At 42.5% G+C, this 18,323-nt stretch overlaps 1 protein-coding gene across 3 annotated transcripts in view; it reads left to right on the forward strand.

The window, feature by feature from the left end:
- The first annotated feature begins 1,231 nt into the window (after nucleotides 1-1,231).
- Nucleotides 1,232-18,323, forward strand: part of LOC125450686 (signal-transducing adaptor protein 1-like) — a 57,430-nt gene continuing 40,338 nt past the window's right edge. For 2 of the 3 annotated variants that reach the window (XM_059643560.1, XM_059643564.1), the window contains exons 1-3: nucleotides 1,232-1,617; nucleotides 7,394-7,465; nucleotides 14,981-15,100. In XM_059643560.1, the coding sequence (XP_059499543.1) occupies nucleotides 1,507-1,617; nucleotides 7,394-7,465; nucleotides 14,981-15,100 (303 nt within the window). In that variant the 5' untranslated portion in view covers nucleotides 1,232-1,506. The remainder of the gene's footprint in view (nucleotides 1,618-7,393; nucleotides 7,466-14,980; nucleotides 15,101-18,323) is intronic. The other variant, XM_059643556.1, reaches the window with a different exon arrangement.

Here is an 18,323-nt window from a genome sequence, read left to right on the forward strand (position 1 = left end):
TTTTAAGATGTTCAAAGAAATAAGGTTTAAAGAAAACTTTACTCACAATACAGTATATTTTCTTTAGTGTGTCCATGGGAGTTTCCAGGGGAAATTTCCAGGGGAGTTAGTGTAAAACCGACTGTTCTATGTTGATGGTCTTATGTCTGTGTTTTGCATGTGTTTATGTTTTTTAAGAGCTTAAGTTTGTAATTGTGGCATTTGAAACAATGCATATGTATCAGCATAGTCCTATAAAATCTTTTCTTAATAAAGATTATCACTGACTCTTTCTTTGTACATGACTGAAGTTTACTATTCCTTTTTCATAGGTGTTTTGGCTATTTTCCAATAGACATGCCTCCAAGGACCCTAAAAGTTCCGTGCTCTTCCGTCTGGTGTGTTTTTACTTTTCTTGGCACTTACCAACAACATAAAATCAGGAGCAAGGGTAGGCGATTCAGCCCTTTACGCCTGCTCCACCATTCAATAAGATTATGGTTGATATGATTGTAAAATTAAATTTGCATTCACGTCTACCCGATAACCTTTCAACTTCTTGCTTAATAAGAATCCATCTAACTCTACCTTTAAAAAAAATCAAGGATTCTGCTTCCCGTGCCCGTTCAGGAAGACTGTACCAAAGACTGTTCAACCTCAGAACGAAAGTCACAAAATCCTTGTTCTCGAGGGCAATCCTTGAATTTTTTTTTAAAAAGTGGCTGTGTTCCAGATTCACCTATAAAAGAACACACCTCCACGCATCCATCCTGTGAAGACCCCTCAAGATTTGTGTTTCAATCAAGTGACCTGTTAAGACCTCAAAAAAAAATAAACGAACTGTGGATGCTGAAGATCTGAAACTAAAATAGAAATTACTGAGGAAATTCACAGCCTTCCTCTAAACTCCAGCTAAGAAAAGACAAGATTGTCCCGGCTGCCCCATTCCATGTGTTACGTCTGGTAAACCCTTTCAGAATCGCCTCCAACACATCTATATTGTGATTCAATAACATAAAACAAAGAACTTCAGATGCTGAAGGTCTTTAAAAAATTGCTGGAACGTTCTGAAGAGTTTCTGGATGCGAAACGTTAACTGGTTTCTTCTCTACAGATGCTGACAGACCTGGTGGTTTCGCCAAAAATTTCTGCTTTTGTTTTACATCCTTAAACCAACCTACATTAAAATAATCAGTACCGCAGGCAACTTTCCCTCCCTCTGTTAGACGCTCTTGCCTGGTAGAGGAATATATCTCTTCTATGTCACGTACACTTGATAATCTACTTTCCTCGTTGAATAATTTCCTCATTCCTGCTGGATTCCAGTCTATAGCAAATATATGAGAATGACTCGGGTAATGTTCTCACTGGGTCCTGTTCTTTCGGTTCTCTCCCTCTGGCTATTACATCGATTAGAAGTGGAACAGTCCAACGGCACAGCCGCTCCAAGCTGTAAGCGTGCGTGGACACTTATTGCTTCATCTCATCGTTAATAGATAAGAGTAATCACGTTTTTTAAACACAGAAATGGCAGCTTCCAGGACAAACTTGAGGCAAGTCTTTCAAAGACGGGAGAAGATTACCTCTCTGCCTTTGTATTACGATGGGGTTCTATGGAAAAAAAGCTCGAAGGATAAGGTAGGTGACATCCGCGTATCTCTCTGCAGACTTACATTACGTTCGTTTTAAACGTCGATAATTCTGAAGGAACGGCAGCGCTGTAGAAAGTGTTAAAGTACTCCTTTGAAAGTCTAGTTATTGGAAAGTTTCCTACCTGACGGCTTCAAGATTTTCTGAAGAAAATTAAAGGATGAAAGCTGTTTGAGAAGTGGCAAAGTTTAGTGAGAACATACCGGGATAAATATTGCTATTTAAAAAATTACTGTTATGAATTACTTAAATGTAGAAAATAGAATTCTTCGCTATGGAAGAGGCCCTTTGGCCCATCATGCCTGTACTGATAAAAATATGCCATTACCTACACTAATCCCACTTCCCCATACTAGAGTAGTAGCCTTGAAAATTATGGCACTTCGTGTTCAAAACGTTGAGGTTTCCTGCTTCAAGTACCCTATTATTTTGTCTCCAGCAGCTTTGCAATATAACTGGAGAAAGGGTTCATTATTACCAACATGCACTGCTTTTTATATTTATCATTTCATTTGTGAACTTGAACTGTTAGTAATTTCACAAACTTAAACTGGCAACTGTGAAGCCCGTGGTAATGAAATACTTCTACATTTCCTGCTGGTCAACTCAGCGGGAGGTGGAGCGGTGACAAAAGTACTGTTTGAAATCCAGTATTTTCTTTCAATTAAGCCTCAGGTAAAGTCGCCCACTATTTATTAACTCAAGTTTTAGAAATTAGCATTTATTAGTTAAAAGGTGCAACAAAATGGGAACTCCGTAGGTCAAAGACCTGTGCTTCGTCTGAGGGGTTTGAACACCAGCATTCGATGTGACCAGCAGGAACAAGGGAGATTAAATAGATAGCACTGGCTGCGTTTCAAGGTATAGGGTGCTGAGTTTTGTATCACAAGCAATGTCAGCAATTTCTACGTATATTTGTAAAATTCCTTTCTATAATTTCCACTCACCTTGCTGCCTCGAGGGTTTCAAACTAGGAGGTCAAACAAAAGACCCAATTTCAAGTTGCCAGTGGTCTTGTATAATGCCGGTTTTCCACAAGATCCTTGGGACAACCTGGATCTTCACTGTAGCTCTCTGATGAAGGGTCTAGGCCCTTTTGCCTAGCTTTTGTGCTCCTGAGATGCTGCTTGACCTGCTGTGTTCATCCAGCTTCACATTTTGTTATCTTCTCTGTCGCAAGCTCATTTTGCTCTTGCAGGACAATTTCTTTGCAAAGCTGCTGCTGGAGGGGAAAAAGATCTGCCTGAAAAGAAAAGGATTTTCGTCCCATTTATCAAGGTTTTTTTTAAGCAATAACAGTCTGTATTTGCAGTTAAAGCAGATTAACTGGAAATGCAGACGTTTATTCTTTAACAAAACCTTGATAAATGGGACCAAAATCTCTTTTTAAAAACCCATAGGGTGAAATACTCCTGGTCACATGAAAGCAAGCTTGAAGGTGTATCCAGGAGTAAACATTGAATTACTGTTGTTGGGTGATCAGTCTGAAGTCCACTGGGGTCCACCTGACAGTGGACCTGCTTTCTATTGAATCACCAACGCAGGAAATGATATCACCAACCCAAGGAAACCGAAACAGATAAATAGAAAGTGGGACGTAACACCAGCGCTTCACCGGAGGCTCACTGATGATGTTACCTAGAATGGTGACGAAACGTCTGAAAACTAACCTTCCAGCTCAGCGAGCAAACTCACATCCGGAACCTCAACCTGAGCTACAAATCTTCTCAAAACTCGCTACTAACTGGGTGCTTATCCCACTCACCATTTTTAATTGGATAGCGTTCACAGATATGGCCTCTTAATTGTTTGCCTCTGGTAAGATCATGCAGACAGCACTAACAGCACTGAGGCATGTTTTTGTACCCAAACACGGAGTCGTCAATGGTGGTAAGATTCTACCCGTAGATTTACGACAACAAAACCTTGGAGTCGCTATTCCGGAGCATCTTGTGAGCCGAGCTCAGAAACTCCTGACTGTCAGAGATGTTTTAAAATTGTCAGAGATAATGGGAACTGCAGATGCTGGAGATAACAAAAGTGCAGAGCTGCATGAACACAGCAGGCCAAGCAGCATGCTGTGTTCATCCAGCTCTACACTTTTAAAATTCTCATCTTTGCTTCCAAATCCCACGAAGGCATTACTCCACCTATCTGTAGGAGCCACCACAGGAAAACTGTTTGGCATTTTTTTTAGAAAAAAAACGATTTCTCCCCTAATCAACGTGTTGCTACACAAGGTGAGACTTAAACCTGAGTCTCTCGTTAGGAATACTACCACTGCGCCACAAGAGGCCCCTTCAAATGAGTGCTGATGCGGAAAGAAACTTCTTATTTTGCTGAAACCGGATATTGAACCGGGAGCCTTTAGGTCTTCAGTCTAACGTTCTCCCAACTGAACGATTTCGGCCAAAGTTTGGCTTCTTATGCGCCCATAATTTTGATTGGTGAATGGTTGGTGGCTGTGCCTACAACAGCCTAAGCCAGATTCTGGAAGTGCCTCCGTAAACTCTTTCCCTCTTCATCTCTCTCTCTCTCTCTCTCTCTCTCATTTAATACATTTCTTAAAACCTAGTTCTTTTTCTAAGCAATCAGTGATTCATCTTAATATTTCCTTTCGTGGCTCGGTGTCAGATTTTGCTTTATAATACTCTTATGAAGCACTTCTTATACATTAAAACCCACTGTGTGAACATAACTTATTGTTATTGTTGAGGAACACGCGGTTCTCAACCACCATCGAGTGCCTGGTACCAGATTAATACCGAATGCACAACAAAAGACGTACACTTATATAAATAGCACAGTTTAAAGGAACTGGTCTTCTGTGACTGTGTTGACCCACAGTCCTAAGCACTTTGGAGGCAAGTAGAAGAATGATAATTTTGAAATTGAATAAATGCTAAATAAAGAACAAACTTAAAATATGGTGACAAAAACAAAGTTGCTGGAAAAGCTCAGCAGGTCTGGCAGCATCTGTGAAGGGAAGATCAGAGTTAACGTTTCGGTTCCTCAGTTCTTAAGAAGCGTCACCGGACCCAAAACGTTAACTCTGATTTTTTTTTCTTCACTGGTGCTGCCAGACCTGCTGAGATTTTCCAGCAACTTTGTTTTTGTTCCTGATTTACAACATCTGCAGTTCTTTTGGTTTTTAAAATATAATGAGTTGAAGAAACCTCATTAGCAAATTGTAGATAATTTCAAATAAGAAACAAGATTATAGACAACGCAGTTGTCATAGGATATTTGCAAAAGTTTATTGAGTTTCCTTCTATAAAAATGAAGCCCCCTTAATCCATGATTTACTTAGAATGCAACTAGTTCAGTCTCCAAGATGGCTAATGCTTGAGCACCATCTATGATAAAGGTGAGAACTTTACAAAAAAACAGACAGTAATGGTGAATGGTTAATTTTCAGACTGGAGGAAAGTATACAATGAGGTTCTCCAGGATTCGTATTAGGACTACTGCTTCTCTTGATGTTCATTAATGGCCCAGATTTGGGTGTACAAAACACAATTTCAAAACTGGAGATGACATAAACCTTCGAAATATGGTAAAGTGAACTGAGGGGGTTAGTGATAATAGGAACTACAGATGCTGGAGAATCCAAGATAATAAAATGTGAGGCTGGATGAACACAGCAGGCCCAGCAGCATCTCAGGAGCACAGAAGCTGACATTTCAGGCCTAGACCCTTCATCAGAGAGGAGGATGGGGTGAGGGTTCTGGAATAAATAGGGAGAGAGGGGGAGGCGGACCGAAGATGGAGAGAAAAGAAGATAGTTGGGGAGGTAGGGAGGGGATAGGTCAGTCCAGGGAAGACGGACAGGTCAAGGAGATGGGATGAGGTTAGTAGGTAGGAGATGGAGGTGCGGCGTGGGCTGGGAGGAAGGGATGGGTGAGAGGAAGAACAGGTTAGGGAGGCAGAGACTGGTTGGACTGGTTTTGGGATGCAGTGGGTGGAGGGGAAGAGCTGGGCTGGTTGTGTGGTGCAGTGGGGGGAGGGGATGAACTGGGCTGGTTTTGGGATGCGGTGGGGGAAGGGGAGATTTTGAAGCTGGTGAAGTCCACATTGATACCATTGGGCTGCAGGGTTCCCAAGTGGAATATGAGTTGCTGTTCTTGCAACCTTCGGGTGGCATCTTTGTGGCACTGCAGGAGGCCCATGATGGACATGTCATCTAAAGAATGGGAGGGGGAGTTGAAATGGTTTGCGACTGGGAGGTGCAGTTGTTTATTGCGAACCGAGCGAAGGTATTCTGCAAAGCGGTCCCCAAGCCTCCGCTTGGTTTCCCCAATGTAGAGGAAGCCACACCGGGTATAGTGGATGCAGTATACCACATTGGCAGATGTGCAGGTGAACCTCTGCTTAATGTGGAACGTCATCTTGGGGCCTGGGATAGGGGTGAGGGAGGAGGTGTGGGGGCAAGTGTAGCATTTCTTGCGGTTGCAGGGGAAGGTGCCGGGTGTGGTTGGAGGGCAGTGTGGAGCGAACAAGGGAGTCACGGAGAGAGTGGTCTCTCCGGAAAGCAGACAGGGGTGGGGATGGGAAAATGTCTTTGGTGGTGGGGTCAGATTGTAGATGGTGGAAGTGTCGGAGGATGATGCGTTGTATCCGGAGGTTGGTGGGGTGGTGTGTGAGAACGAGGGGGATCCTCTTTGGGCGGTTGTGGCGGGGGCGGGGTGTGAGGGATGTGTTGCGGGAAACGCGGGAGACGCGGTCAAGGGCGTTTTCGACCACTGGGGGGAAAGTTGCGGTCCTTGAAGAACTTGGACGTCTGGGATGTGCGGGAGTGGAATGCCTCATCGTGGGAGCAGATGCGGCGGAGGCGGAGGAATTGGGAACAGGGGATGGAATTTTTGCAGGAGGTTGGGTGGGAGGACGTGTAGTTAGTGATTGGCTTGGAGAGGACATAAAAGGCTGGTTGAATAGTTTGGTCACATGGTAAGAACATGAAGTTATGCATTGTGGGGAAAAAAAATAATCAGAGGCAGTATCAAATAAAGAGTACAATTTCAAAGTGTGCACTTAAGACCTGGCAGAATGTACGTACATGTTTTTAAAAACAAAATGACGGTAGGTTAAGAAAATGCTTTTTAAAAAGCTGGGCCTTATAAATAGAGTAGAAAAGCAAAGACTAATGATTTTTCACAAAAAGCTGGTATGGCATCAACTGGGCTGTTATGTCCAATTCTGGGCATGCCACTTTAAGACTGTGGTGAAAGCCTTAGAAATGGTGCAGAAAAGAGTTAAGAACAGTTAGAAATACTTAAAGATGGTTTGAAGGAGCTGGTATTCTCTTCCTGAACACAGAAATATGAGAGAAGATTTGACAAACGCATCAAAAATTATGAATGATCTTGTCAGGGTAGGTAGAATCTGTTTCCATTGTCAGAGAGGTCTAGAATCAACAAAAACAGATTGATATTCCTTGACAAAAGAAACAACTTAAGGAAAGACAGCAGTGAACGATTGCAATTTGGAATGCAGTATCTGAAAGGGTCACAGATGGATTCAGTCATGGGCTTTCAAAAAAAAATTAGAAAACATCTGAAGGCGAGAAAGTGTAGGGATTTAGGAAAGGGAGGAGAAGCAGGACCAAATTAGTTGCTGTTATTAAGGGCAGAATGAGTTCAACAGGCTGAATGGCCTCCTATTGTGCTGTAACCATTTGTATTTCTACAGTTCTACAAAATATAATGAGAAAACATGAAGCCTGTTCTTCCCCTCCCAATGATTTGTTTTCTTATCTATTTAACAGACCTTCCAAAGATACTGGTCAGAGTTACGAGGATCTTCAATATTCTTTTATTGTGATGAAAAGGAATCAATGGTAAGAAAGATCTTTACTCTGGAATCTTTTGGTTTTCAAAGGTCAAATGATCATTCACTGTCTTAGCTTCAATATTTTGCCTTATTCTAACACAGGCATAGATTATTGCGGTCATTAGAAATAGTACAGTGAAAAGTCTTGTTTTGCATGCAGTACAGGTAGATCATAACATACAAAGATCATAGGGTGATTGAACAGAGTGTGAATACAAAGATAAGGCTACAACAAAGGTGTACATAAAGCAAGATCAGCATTAGATTTCAAATTTGAGAGGTCCACCCAGAAGTCCAATAACAGGTGGAAGAAGTTGTTCTTGAAAGCTGTTCTTGAACCCATTGGTATATATGTTTAAGGTTTTGAATCTACTGCCTGATGGAGGAGGTTAGAAAAGAATATAACTGGGGTGGGAGGGGTATTTGATGATGTTGGCTATCTTTTCATGATATTGAGAAATGTAGATGGAGCCAATGGATGGAAAGCTTGCTTTTGTGTGATGGTCTGGACTGTGTTCACAACTTTCTGTAGTTTCTTATGATATACCAAGGCACCCCATGTGGTAGAAGCCCTGTATGCTGCTAGTAAAATGCCAGAGTTGTTGAGATCGTGCCTTTAATTGTCTACATTAGTGGCAGAATTAACCTCTTGGTGAGAGGATTCTAACTTTTCTGCTGGTAAATTGGCCCACTGGTTAGCTCAGTTGGGTGGACACTGGTTTGTGATGCAGTGATGTCAGTAGGGCAGGTTCAGTTCCCACACTGGCTGAGGTCACCATGAAGGACACTCCTTCTCAATTTTTCCCCTCACTTGAAGTGTAGTGATCATCAGGTTAAGCCACCATCAGTTGTCTCTCTCTCTCTCTCTCTCTCTCTCTCTCTCTCTCTCTCTCTCTCTCTCTCTCTCTCTCTATCTCTCTAATGAGCTATCAGCTCTATGGGCTGTGGAACAATAACAACTTTAACTTTATAAAGTAGTCTGGTGGCAGGAATATGATTTGCACTGTACCCATCACACTTCTTTACCCCCACTGCTGTCCTTTCTAAATTTTATAGGGCTCTTCCTAATCCCAGCACCTAACCTGTGTAGAGGGCTGGTAAATTCCAGCCTGTGCCATGGATACTATGGCAGATGAAAACTTAGTATATTCATTTCATTTTTCACTGCATTCTATTTAATTGTGATGCCAACTTGCTTATTTTAAGTGGGTTTTGTTTTCTATACATCTGCTGAAACAGAATGTTGGATGAGCAAACTGTTTGCTTTCCAGTAGGAATTTATGGATGATTGAATCTAATAGCTTGTAATTTTCTGAAAATCAAAAAAAATACACACTAAGTATGACATTGTGTTGTTTCCCAATATATGATGTAACCTAGTCTCCTGGTCCCAGAGGTATTTCTGTTTTGGTACTGCTTAGCTGTTGATGTACTATAAAGAATGGAGAGCAAATAACAGGCTGTGGAAGCTAAGATAAACCTTCCATTTTACCGAGATGATGAATTTAAGTGATTTCCGCTAGCTCTGGCCTGTGCAGATCTTCCATGATACTCATCCGTTTGGAGCAGAACCAGAAGTGAGTCCTGACATCTTGTTTGTATATCACTGATACTTTTGCAGGCACTGGTGTTTTGAAATATTACACACGTCTTTTTCTCTCTTATTGTGATAACCTCCCTACTCGCTTTGTACAAGCGAGTGATGGATTTTCTTGACTGTGACTTGATGTCTGTACGTTTAGTCACTTAACCTGCTGCTGATGCTTTTAAGTTGTGAATGTTTCAACTCTGACTGCTGCTAGGTGTGCCCTGTACTTAAATCAAAGTTATTTATTTATTTTTCTTTGTACTGACTTAAGTTTGCTATTGATTTTGGCAGTCGTGCCTTTCACTAATGAATGCATGTTGTCTCTGGCTCTGAAGGAGTAATCTTGCCTTTGTGTTAAGTTGTGTGTTCAAGCCATGTTCTGGACATTTTCAAGTCAAACTCTAGGATGACACTCCAGCATAGTACTCTGGATGTGCAGAACTGCAAAAGTATCATTTTGGAGATGGTACGGTAAACCATTGCCCCTCGCTGGTGTCTCAGATGGATTGAAAAATACTGCTATGCTAATCCAAAGAAAGGCAAATGAGAACTGTTTTGGTGGCTATGTTAATACATATCTCTGAACCAACATCATTAAAAGGCAAATTATCTTGCAGATGCCCTTTTGGAGTTTATGGGACTATGCTGTGTACAAACTGGCTTCTCTGTTGCTTTATACAACAAGGACCATTACTACTCTGACTGCAATGGGTTCAGCTGCAATTGTCACAGATCAGCTACGAACATGTTGAATGACAAAGCAGGAATGAAGGGCCAACTGGCCTATTTTTGCTCCTAATTTATATTTTGTTTATAGGAGATGGCTCACCTTTATTAGGCAAGTAAGGGTGGTCAGTATTTTGGCCATCCCAATGTCTGGAGGCTAAATATTTTTCAAAGTGAATGTTTCAATCCTTGATCTTCAGTTTTTCTGGTATAAACTGCTTTTAAAATTTACAAATAAATGAAATACAATAATTTTACAAAGTGAACTGTGTTGTTGGGGCGGTGAAATGAGGGGAAGGAATATTTTGTCTACCCTGTGGGATGGCAAATAACGTCAAACACAAAGGAAGGATCATTTGACCTGAAATGTTAACTCTGATTTTCTCCACAAATGCTGCCAGACCTGCTGAGCTTTTCCAGCAATTTGTTCTTTTGGCACCAAATACAAACAGTGCACTGAAACATTGAGCCTGGTAGTAAAATTGAGTCAACATCGGATTCTGAAAGCAGTATGTCTGCATATCTGAGGAGCGCCCTGATATTGGCACAAAGGACAAGAGATTGCAATCTCCCTTTGAAAACTCCAGGCCAGAGAGTTGATTATTTTGAGGAGTGAAGGTGTAGCTTCAAGTACAAGCTGATTGACTACCTTGTCAGTTTCAGGACTTCCTGGAGATGGCATTTTGAACAAAATAAAAGGTCAACAGAAGTATAAAAACAATCTAAAGTATGTTGATCAGATTTTATTATACTTCAAGAACACCAAAGTTAAGATCCTTTTGAAAAACAAAAGTCTACACTTTTCTGTGAAAATGCTGAAGTTAAGTCACTTGCATTATTCACACATAAGGAAGAGCGATCAAAAAAAACTACATAGAATCCCTGCAAAAGCGCTTCCAGACTCCTTTCAATCATAGAAAGAAAAGGCAGGACTGTAACCAGATAGAAGCAACCTTTGCATCTGACTAATGCTTGCAGCTAAGGAGGCCTATTTGTAGTTAGTCAAGCAATTATCAAATTTTCTGGGGAGCCAACATGATATGAATAGTCACTTTTTGGAGAAAAAACTTGGGTATTGCCAAAACAAAAACACATTTGGTCAAGGCTTTCCATTTTGCAGTCATCAGAACAATGTGTAAGAAATACCAAAATACAAAGGGAAAACAACATTCATACTGTATGAGGGGGAAATGCTGACTGGTTGTCAAATGGATTAGGATTGGTGGATGTGTTGCCATCGTGAATGCACCAGTTAGTGATAACCAACAGTTAATGACAAGTTGGCTCTGATTGATATAGGCATTGCCTTGAGAAATGAATTATATAATGACCGTCACTTCTTTCACTGAGTTGAAAGAGGCAGCGTGTGAAAATGTTCTTTCTGTCTGCCAAGACAGGACATTGTGTAATATTGAACACAGTTTGGTAAGACATGCAAATACACCACACTGGGAGCCTGACTAACAATCCTTAATTGGTTTTCAGTGTAATTTTTCACACTGCCGTGTTATTTAGCAAACGTTGTACAATTGCAGAATCACATCCAATATTGGCAGTTGGGGAGAGCCTTGCAAGCACAGGCTTGTTTGGCGTGGTCATTACCTTGTTTGTTGCAAACAGCTAAGGAAAATACTGTTGACATGATTGGCCAGTGTTTATGACATGCAGCTATGTACCTTGCATCAGCCTTACATCACTCATTTGTGTGATAGCCGGAAAGTCTTTCGACTTGATGGCAACAACCTGTTAGTTGCGTACACCATTCATTTCTATTGTATGGTAACAGTGTGAAACACCATAGAACTCACCTGTTGTTCAAACCTTTGATACACCTTACCCTTAATGTGACATAAACTGGACACTTCTCAGGATCAAGGCCTTAGGCCTGTTCATGAGTTTGTGCAATTTACAACAAGAAATGTACTAATCACAGCAGCTATTATCCCACAGGATGGTTATAATGTTTCCTACTTTGGCATCCAGGTTACATAGTGTACAAATGGCTTGGACTCTATTTAGGAGGTTAACAATTAGGCCAATCCTATAGCACTTAGAAATGTAGGAATCCCTACATTTTTATTGAATAATAAAGGTAGATTTGTGGTAGTCAATTGTGGAAGCATAATCGAGTAGTGACCAATTTTTTGACAAGGTTATTGCCATGTATTCAAATTACAATGTAATCCAAAGAAGAAAATGGGTAATATAGCTTTCATGAAGTTTAAGATTGTATTATAAAGCATTGAACTGCTCCAAGTCTTCAGCATCTTGAGGCTCAATTTCTCTCATACTACTCAGATTTTTGTTCTGAGGTGTGTGGCTCAAGTCAGGAAATTTTCCAACTTGGCAGATGTGTTCCTGTTTAAAGTCCCTTGTTAAGCCAATTCTCACTCCAAAGAGGTCTTCCAAACTTGGAAATCAATTCGAGGCACTCGCCAGAGCAGACAAGTGTAGAGGCTCGCAAAGACTAGAATGTGTATTATTGCATGACATATCAAGATGTAAATCTCCTACCTACAGCATGTGCCAGCTGTCTCTGCAGCAAATGCACTACATGTTTATTCAACAAAAATGGCCAAGTTGGCAACTGAGTGGTGGCTAGAGTTCAGTGTGGTCAGGAGGGATTTCTTGTAGCGTCAGTCACTGACACAGTTTACACACTGTCCGTGGGCTTGCCTGTGGTCAGTCACCCACTCAGTCCAGGCATGTTCAAGGGATATGCCTAATTAGTGGGCAATGGCCAGTCCTGTTGGGCTGTTGCAGGCAGCTAGAGGAATAGCATATAATCAGTCAGGGATTTAATCAATCATATCCAAGTACTGTTTGTCGAAGCCTGTCAGAGGCCTGGGGTGATGAAGAAGGGTCTAGGCCCGAAATGCCAGCCTTCCTCCTCCTCTGGTGCTTGCCCTGCTGTGTTCATCCAGCTCTACACCTGTTATCTCAGATTTTCCAGCATCTACAGTTCCTACTATCTCTGAAACATCTTCCTCCAGGGACTTGTTTAATCATTATTCGGTTTATCTTTATTAACAAACACCTAGTGTCGAGCCAACTGCTTACTTTGATGTGACCTGGTTTTATTTCAGACTCCAGGTCACCATTCTGTGCAAACCAGGTCTAGTTGTTTAACATCAGAGATAATGGGAACTGCAGATGCTGGAGAATTCCAAGATAATAAAATGTGAGGCTGGATGAACACAGCAGGCCAAGCAGCATCTCAGGAGCACAAAAGCTGACGTTTCGGGCCTAGACCCTTCATCAGAGAGGGGGATGGGGAGAGGGAACTGGAATAAATAGGGAGAGAGAGGGAGGCGGACCGAAGATGGAGAGTAAAGAAGATAGGTGGAGAGAGTGTAGGTGGGGAGGTAGGGAGGGGATAGGTCAGTCCAGGGAAGACGGACAGGTCAAGGAGGTGAGATGAGGTTAGTAGGTAGCTGGGGGTGCGGCTTGGGGTGGGAGGAAGGGATGGGTGAGAGCAAGAACCGGTTAGGGAGGCAGAGACAGGTTGGACTGGTTTTGGGATGCAGTGGGTGGGGGGGGAAGAGCTGGGCTGGTTGTGTGGTGCAGTGGGGGGAGGGGACGAACTGGGCTGGTTTAGGGATGCAGTAGGAGAAGGGGAGATTTTGAAACTGGTGAAGTCCACATTGATACCATATGGCTGCAGGGTTCCCAGGCGGAATATGAGTTGCTGTTCCTGCAACCTTCGGGTGGCATCATTGTGGCACTGCAGGAGGCCCATGATGGACATGTCCTCTAGAGAATGGGAGGGGGAGTGGAAATGGTTGGCGACTGGGAGGTGCAGTTGTTTGTTGCGGACTGAGCGGAGGTGTTCTGCAAAGCGGTCCCAAGCCTCCGCTTGGTTTCCCCAATGTAGAGGAAGCCGCACCGGGTACAGTGGATGCAGTATACCGCATTGGCAGATGTGCAGGTGAACCTCTGCTTAATGTGGAATGTCATCTTGGGGCCTGGGATGGGGGTGAGGGAGGAGGTGTGGGGACAAGTGTAGCATTTCCTGCGGTTGCAGGGGAAGGTGCCCTTAACATGTTCCTTTTATCCCAGCCATAGGTGCACAGGTTTTAAAATAAACCACGTTGGTGATTCTGCTGTAGTGACTAGGTAGTTGGGTTTAGGACTGTCGATAGCAGGAACTGTGAAATGAAGCAAAAGCAGTTCATGTTTATGCATTTCATGAAATTGCTTGTCAACTCAGGGTGAATATCCACCAATAGGGTGGACATTTGTTTTTGATGTTTGCACAAATGGATAATATTCCATTGGCTGATATTCAATTTTCTTGCAGATATTGAAATTTGATATCAGGCAAGGCGCATAACAAGGGTGGTGTCCCTACATCTAAGCCAGGAGACCCAAGTTCAAATCTCACATTTTCCAGAGGTGTGAAAAATATCTCCCAATCGGTTGATTGCAAATTATCTCCCTAACTTTGAGCCAGAAGCTTTGGTTCGAGTCCCACATGCTTAAAACATGTGACCTAACACATCTGAGTGGATTGATTGTAAATGCACCTGATTTTAATATCTGAGATCACCATGGACTGAAGGAAGAAAGATCTGTTTTGTAAGGAAGAAGCATTGAGCATGAATATCTGTGGTGATCACCCGGTCCAATTGAGCCAATGTAAGATAAATGAAGACCACTGAATCAAAATTACTATTATAACAAATCACCCTGTCAGGTATCAGGTGTAAAGAAGCTCTTATCTCCTATTTTGATTTCCTCTTGAATGGAGTTTCACATACTGGGATGAAAGTCACTTGCAAATTCTTGAGTAAGAAAAATGATGACACCATGGTAATAGACAAGTGAACTGTTTCACGCAAGAAGCTTTTCACTGGTGATGAAACGTCCATTCACTGACAACTCAAGGATTTCACAAATTTCGTTACAGCTGAAGATATAAGGCATAAACCAAACTATGATTTCAGGTTTAATTATAATAGCTGATGGACTCTTTTAAGATTTTTTCACTGTTGCATAGTCTTCATCTTTTCCATGGTATTTAATGCACTCTCCTGGTGTATTGTAATAACTTTATGCAAACAATTAATTTTAAGAGCAAAGAATAACAAAAAACACAGAGAACCGCAAACATTTCAGACTGTTTCCAGCACTGAAGGAACCAGATACCAAAAGTGTTGTTTTTTGTGACATGCTGCTTTGAAGTAATACTGTTTATTACTTTTTCAGTACACAGAAAGACTGGATCTCCAGAACTTTGTATCGATCGGAGATGACAACAGTGGAGGTAAAAACTCCCAAGCAGCTTCCTTTCAACTGCAGTTGATCAATGAGCAGGTGAAGCTGAAGGTAAACTCACTGGAATTCTGATCTAAGCCTTGAAACTAATGTTACTATTCAAAGTAGATGAACGTTGAAGCTAATAATTGTGAGTTTTTGCTCAACTATTTTGTTGTAGTTATTTTTAAAAATGGGTTTACCTTCTTTCTATAATATTGGAGAAAAGGAACATAATATGCAAGTTTGGTCCGTCAGCTTTTGTGCTCCTGAGATGCTGCTTGGCCTGCTGTGTTCATCCAGCCTCACATTTTATTGTCTTTAATATGCAAGTTTCCTTTGTTTGAAGTGAATGGATGGGAAAGAATGGGCTTTGCATCCGTGTGTTCATGGATAGCATGAGATTGCTGAAAGGTTATCCAGTGAAAGGACCACTGATTTCTCCACATCCTGCCAAAAATGAGCTGTGCACCATTTAATAATTCTTAATTAAGCCAGTTTTACAATATTGCTGCAGTAGTTTGGTGATTGTGGGGAGATGTCAAAGTTCTTCGAGTGAATTGGGAATTGAGGGGGTTGAGGGAATTATGAGGGAGTTGATGATCATGAGGGGATCGAGAATTCACAGGAGATTGAGAGATCCTAGCAGGACTTGGAAATTTTGCAGATGGTTCTCTTAAGGCCAAAATCTGGAAAGTGGTGACCTTACTGAGTCTAGAAGAACTGGAGGAGATATCCCTGCTCCATTTGGCCCAACAAAAAGACCAGTAAATATACGTAGCTTATGGATCTGGCCTGTTTGAACTCATTTCACCTGCAAGGTTTGCAAGGCCCTTCTAGCAACCATAAGTTCAAAATAATAATTTTGAAGTAATAATAATAATTATAATAATAATTATTATTATTATTCCTATTATCATTATTCTTATTACTATTACTACTACTACTACTGGAGTAATGAAGTATCCATTAAAAGACCTTTATTGACTGACCTCACCAGTATGAGTGCACTGGTTGAGAGATAATGGGAACTGCAGATGCTGGAGAATCCAAGATAACAAAGTGTGAGGCTGGATGAACACAGCAGGCCAAGCAGCATCTCAGGAGCACAAAAGCTGACGTTTCGGGCCTAGACCCTTCATCAGAGAGGGGGATGGGGAGAGGGTTCTGGAATAAATAGGGAGAGAGGGAGAGAGGGGGAGGCGGACCGGAGATGGAGAGAAAAGAAGATAGGTGGAGAGTAGAGTATAGGTGGGGAGGTAGGGAAGGGATAAGTCAGTCCAGGGAAGACGGACAGGTCAAGGAGGTGGGATGAGGTTAGTAGGTAGGAAATGGAGGTACGGCTTGAAGTGGGAGGAAGGGATGGGTGAGAGGAAGAACAGGTTAGGGAGGCAGAGACAGGCTGGGCTGGTTTTGGGATGCAGTGGGGGGAGGGGACGAGCTGGGCTGGTTGTGGGACGCGGTGGGGGAAGGGGAGATTTTGAAGCTGGGGAAGTCCACATTGATACCATTGGGCTGCAGGGTTCACAAGCGGAAGTGCTACACTTGCCCCCACACCTCCTCCCTCACCCCCACCCCAGGCCCCAAGATGACTTTCCACATTAAGCAGAGGTTCACCTGCACATCTGCCAATGTGGTATACTGTATCCACTGTACCCGGTGTGGCTACCTCTACATTGGGGAAACCAAGCGGAGGCTTAGGGACCGCTTTGCGGAACACCTCCGCTCAGTTCGCAATAAACAACTGCACCTCCCAGTCGTGAACCATTTGAACCCCACCCCCCCCCAATCTTCAGATGACATGTCCATCATGGGCCTCCTGCAGTGCCACAAGGATGCCACCCGAAGGTTGCAGGAACAGCAACTCATATTCCGCTTGGGAACCCTGCAGCCCAATGGTATCAGTGTGGACTTCCCCAGCTTCAAAATCTCCCCTTCCCCCACCGCATCCCAAAACCAGCCCAGTTCATCTCCCCGCTCCCCCCCCACTGCATCCCAAAACCAGCCCAGCCTGTCTCTGCCTCCCTAACCTGTTCTTCCTCTCACCCATCCCTTCCTCCCACCTCCAGCTGCACCTCCATTTCCTACCTACTAACCTCATCCCACCTCCTTGACCTGTCCATCTTCCCTGGACTGACCTATCCCCTCCATACCTCCCCACCTATACTCTACTCTCCACCTATCTTCTTTTCTCTCCATCTCCGGTCCGCCTCCCCCTCTCTCCCTATTTATTCCAGAACCGTCTACCCATCCCCCTCTCTGATGAAGGGTCTAGGCCCGAAACGTCAGCTTTTGTGCTCCTGAGATGCTGCTTGGCCTGCTGTGTTCATCCAGCTCCACACTTTGTTATCTTGAGTGCACTGGTTGCTTGTCTTTCGCTTAAAAACATAAATGGACAGCTTAATGTGGGTTGGCATCAATATTGAACTTTAAATTGTTTTAACTTCTAAGTGAACCCAACCCAAATGATCATGAGTGTTGAAATCACTCCCCCCGCCCCCCCCCACAGAGTCTCCAGTGCACAATGTGGCTGTTCTGACTTTGCCTGTGCCAAATCTTTGAAACAGTTCCCTGATTTTCCTACACCTGCATTCTTTCTCCATTCATGTTATATATTGTTATGGCTATTACAGCCAAAAATGAAAGCAATTCTAGCAAGAATTGATGTCATTCAAATACAGCAAGATATCTCATGCATGTAATGCAATTCTATTTCTCCAACAATTACTGCTTTTATTTTAAAACAATTGCAAGCACTTGAATTTGCGGCTGCAGCTTACCCAATATCTGTAGTCGATAAAGAAATCATTCATTAGTTAAACTTTATTAATTCCCATCAGTTCTATTGTTGTCAGCCCCGGTATATGCAATACATATATAATGTTTAAATCAGGCAGATCGTCTAATGCTACATGTTCTCAACACTCGCTATGTTCGTACTCTAACAATTTAGGCAAGAATTCTGCTCGATTGTTCACAAATCAGTGCATCACTTTTACATTTGTTGCTTACTGCATCTCTGGTACAGATGTCACCGTTTTAGGATCTGGGTAAAGTACTTTTGGTTTCAGTGCATAATATTTCTATTCACTCCTGGGATGTGGGCTATGTTGGCTGGTCCAGCATTTATTGCCCACCTCTAATTACCCTTGAGAATTTGGTGGTGAGCTGCCTTCTTGAATATTACAGTCCATGTGCTATAGGTAGATCCACAAAACCGTTTGGGAGGTAATTCCTGGATTTTGACCTAGCAACACTGAAGAAACCATGATCTGTTTTCAAGTCAGGATGGTGA

This window comes from Stegostoma tigrinum, chromosome 3 (genome assembly GCF_030684315.1).
Source record: "Stegostoma tigrinum isolate sSteTig4 chromosome 3, sSteTig4.hap1, whole genome shotgun sequence".
In the NCBI taxonomy this organism is placed as follows: Eukaryota; Metazoa; Chordata; class Chondrichthyes; order Orectolobiformes; family Stegostomatidae; genus Stegostoma; species Stegostoma tigrinum.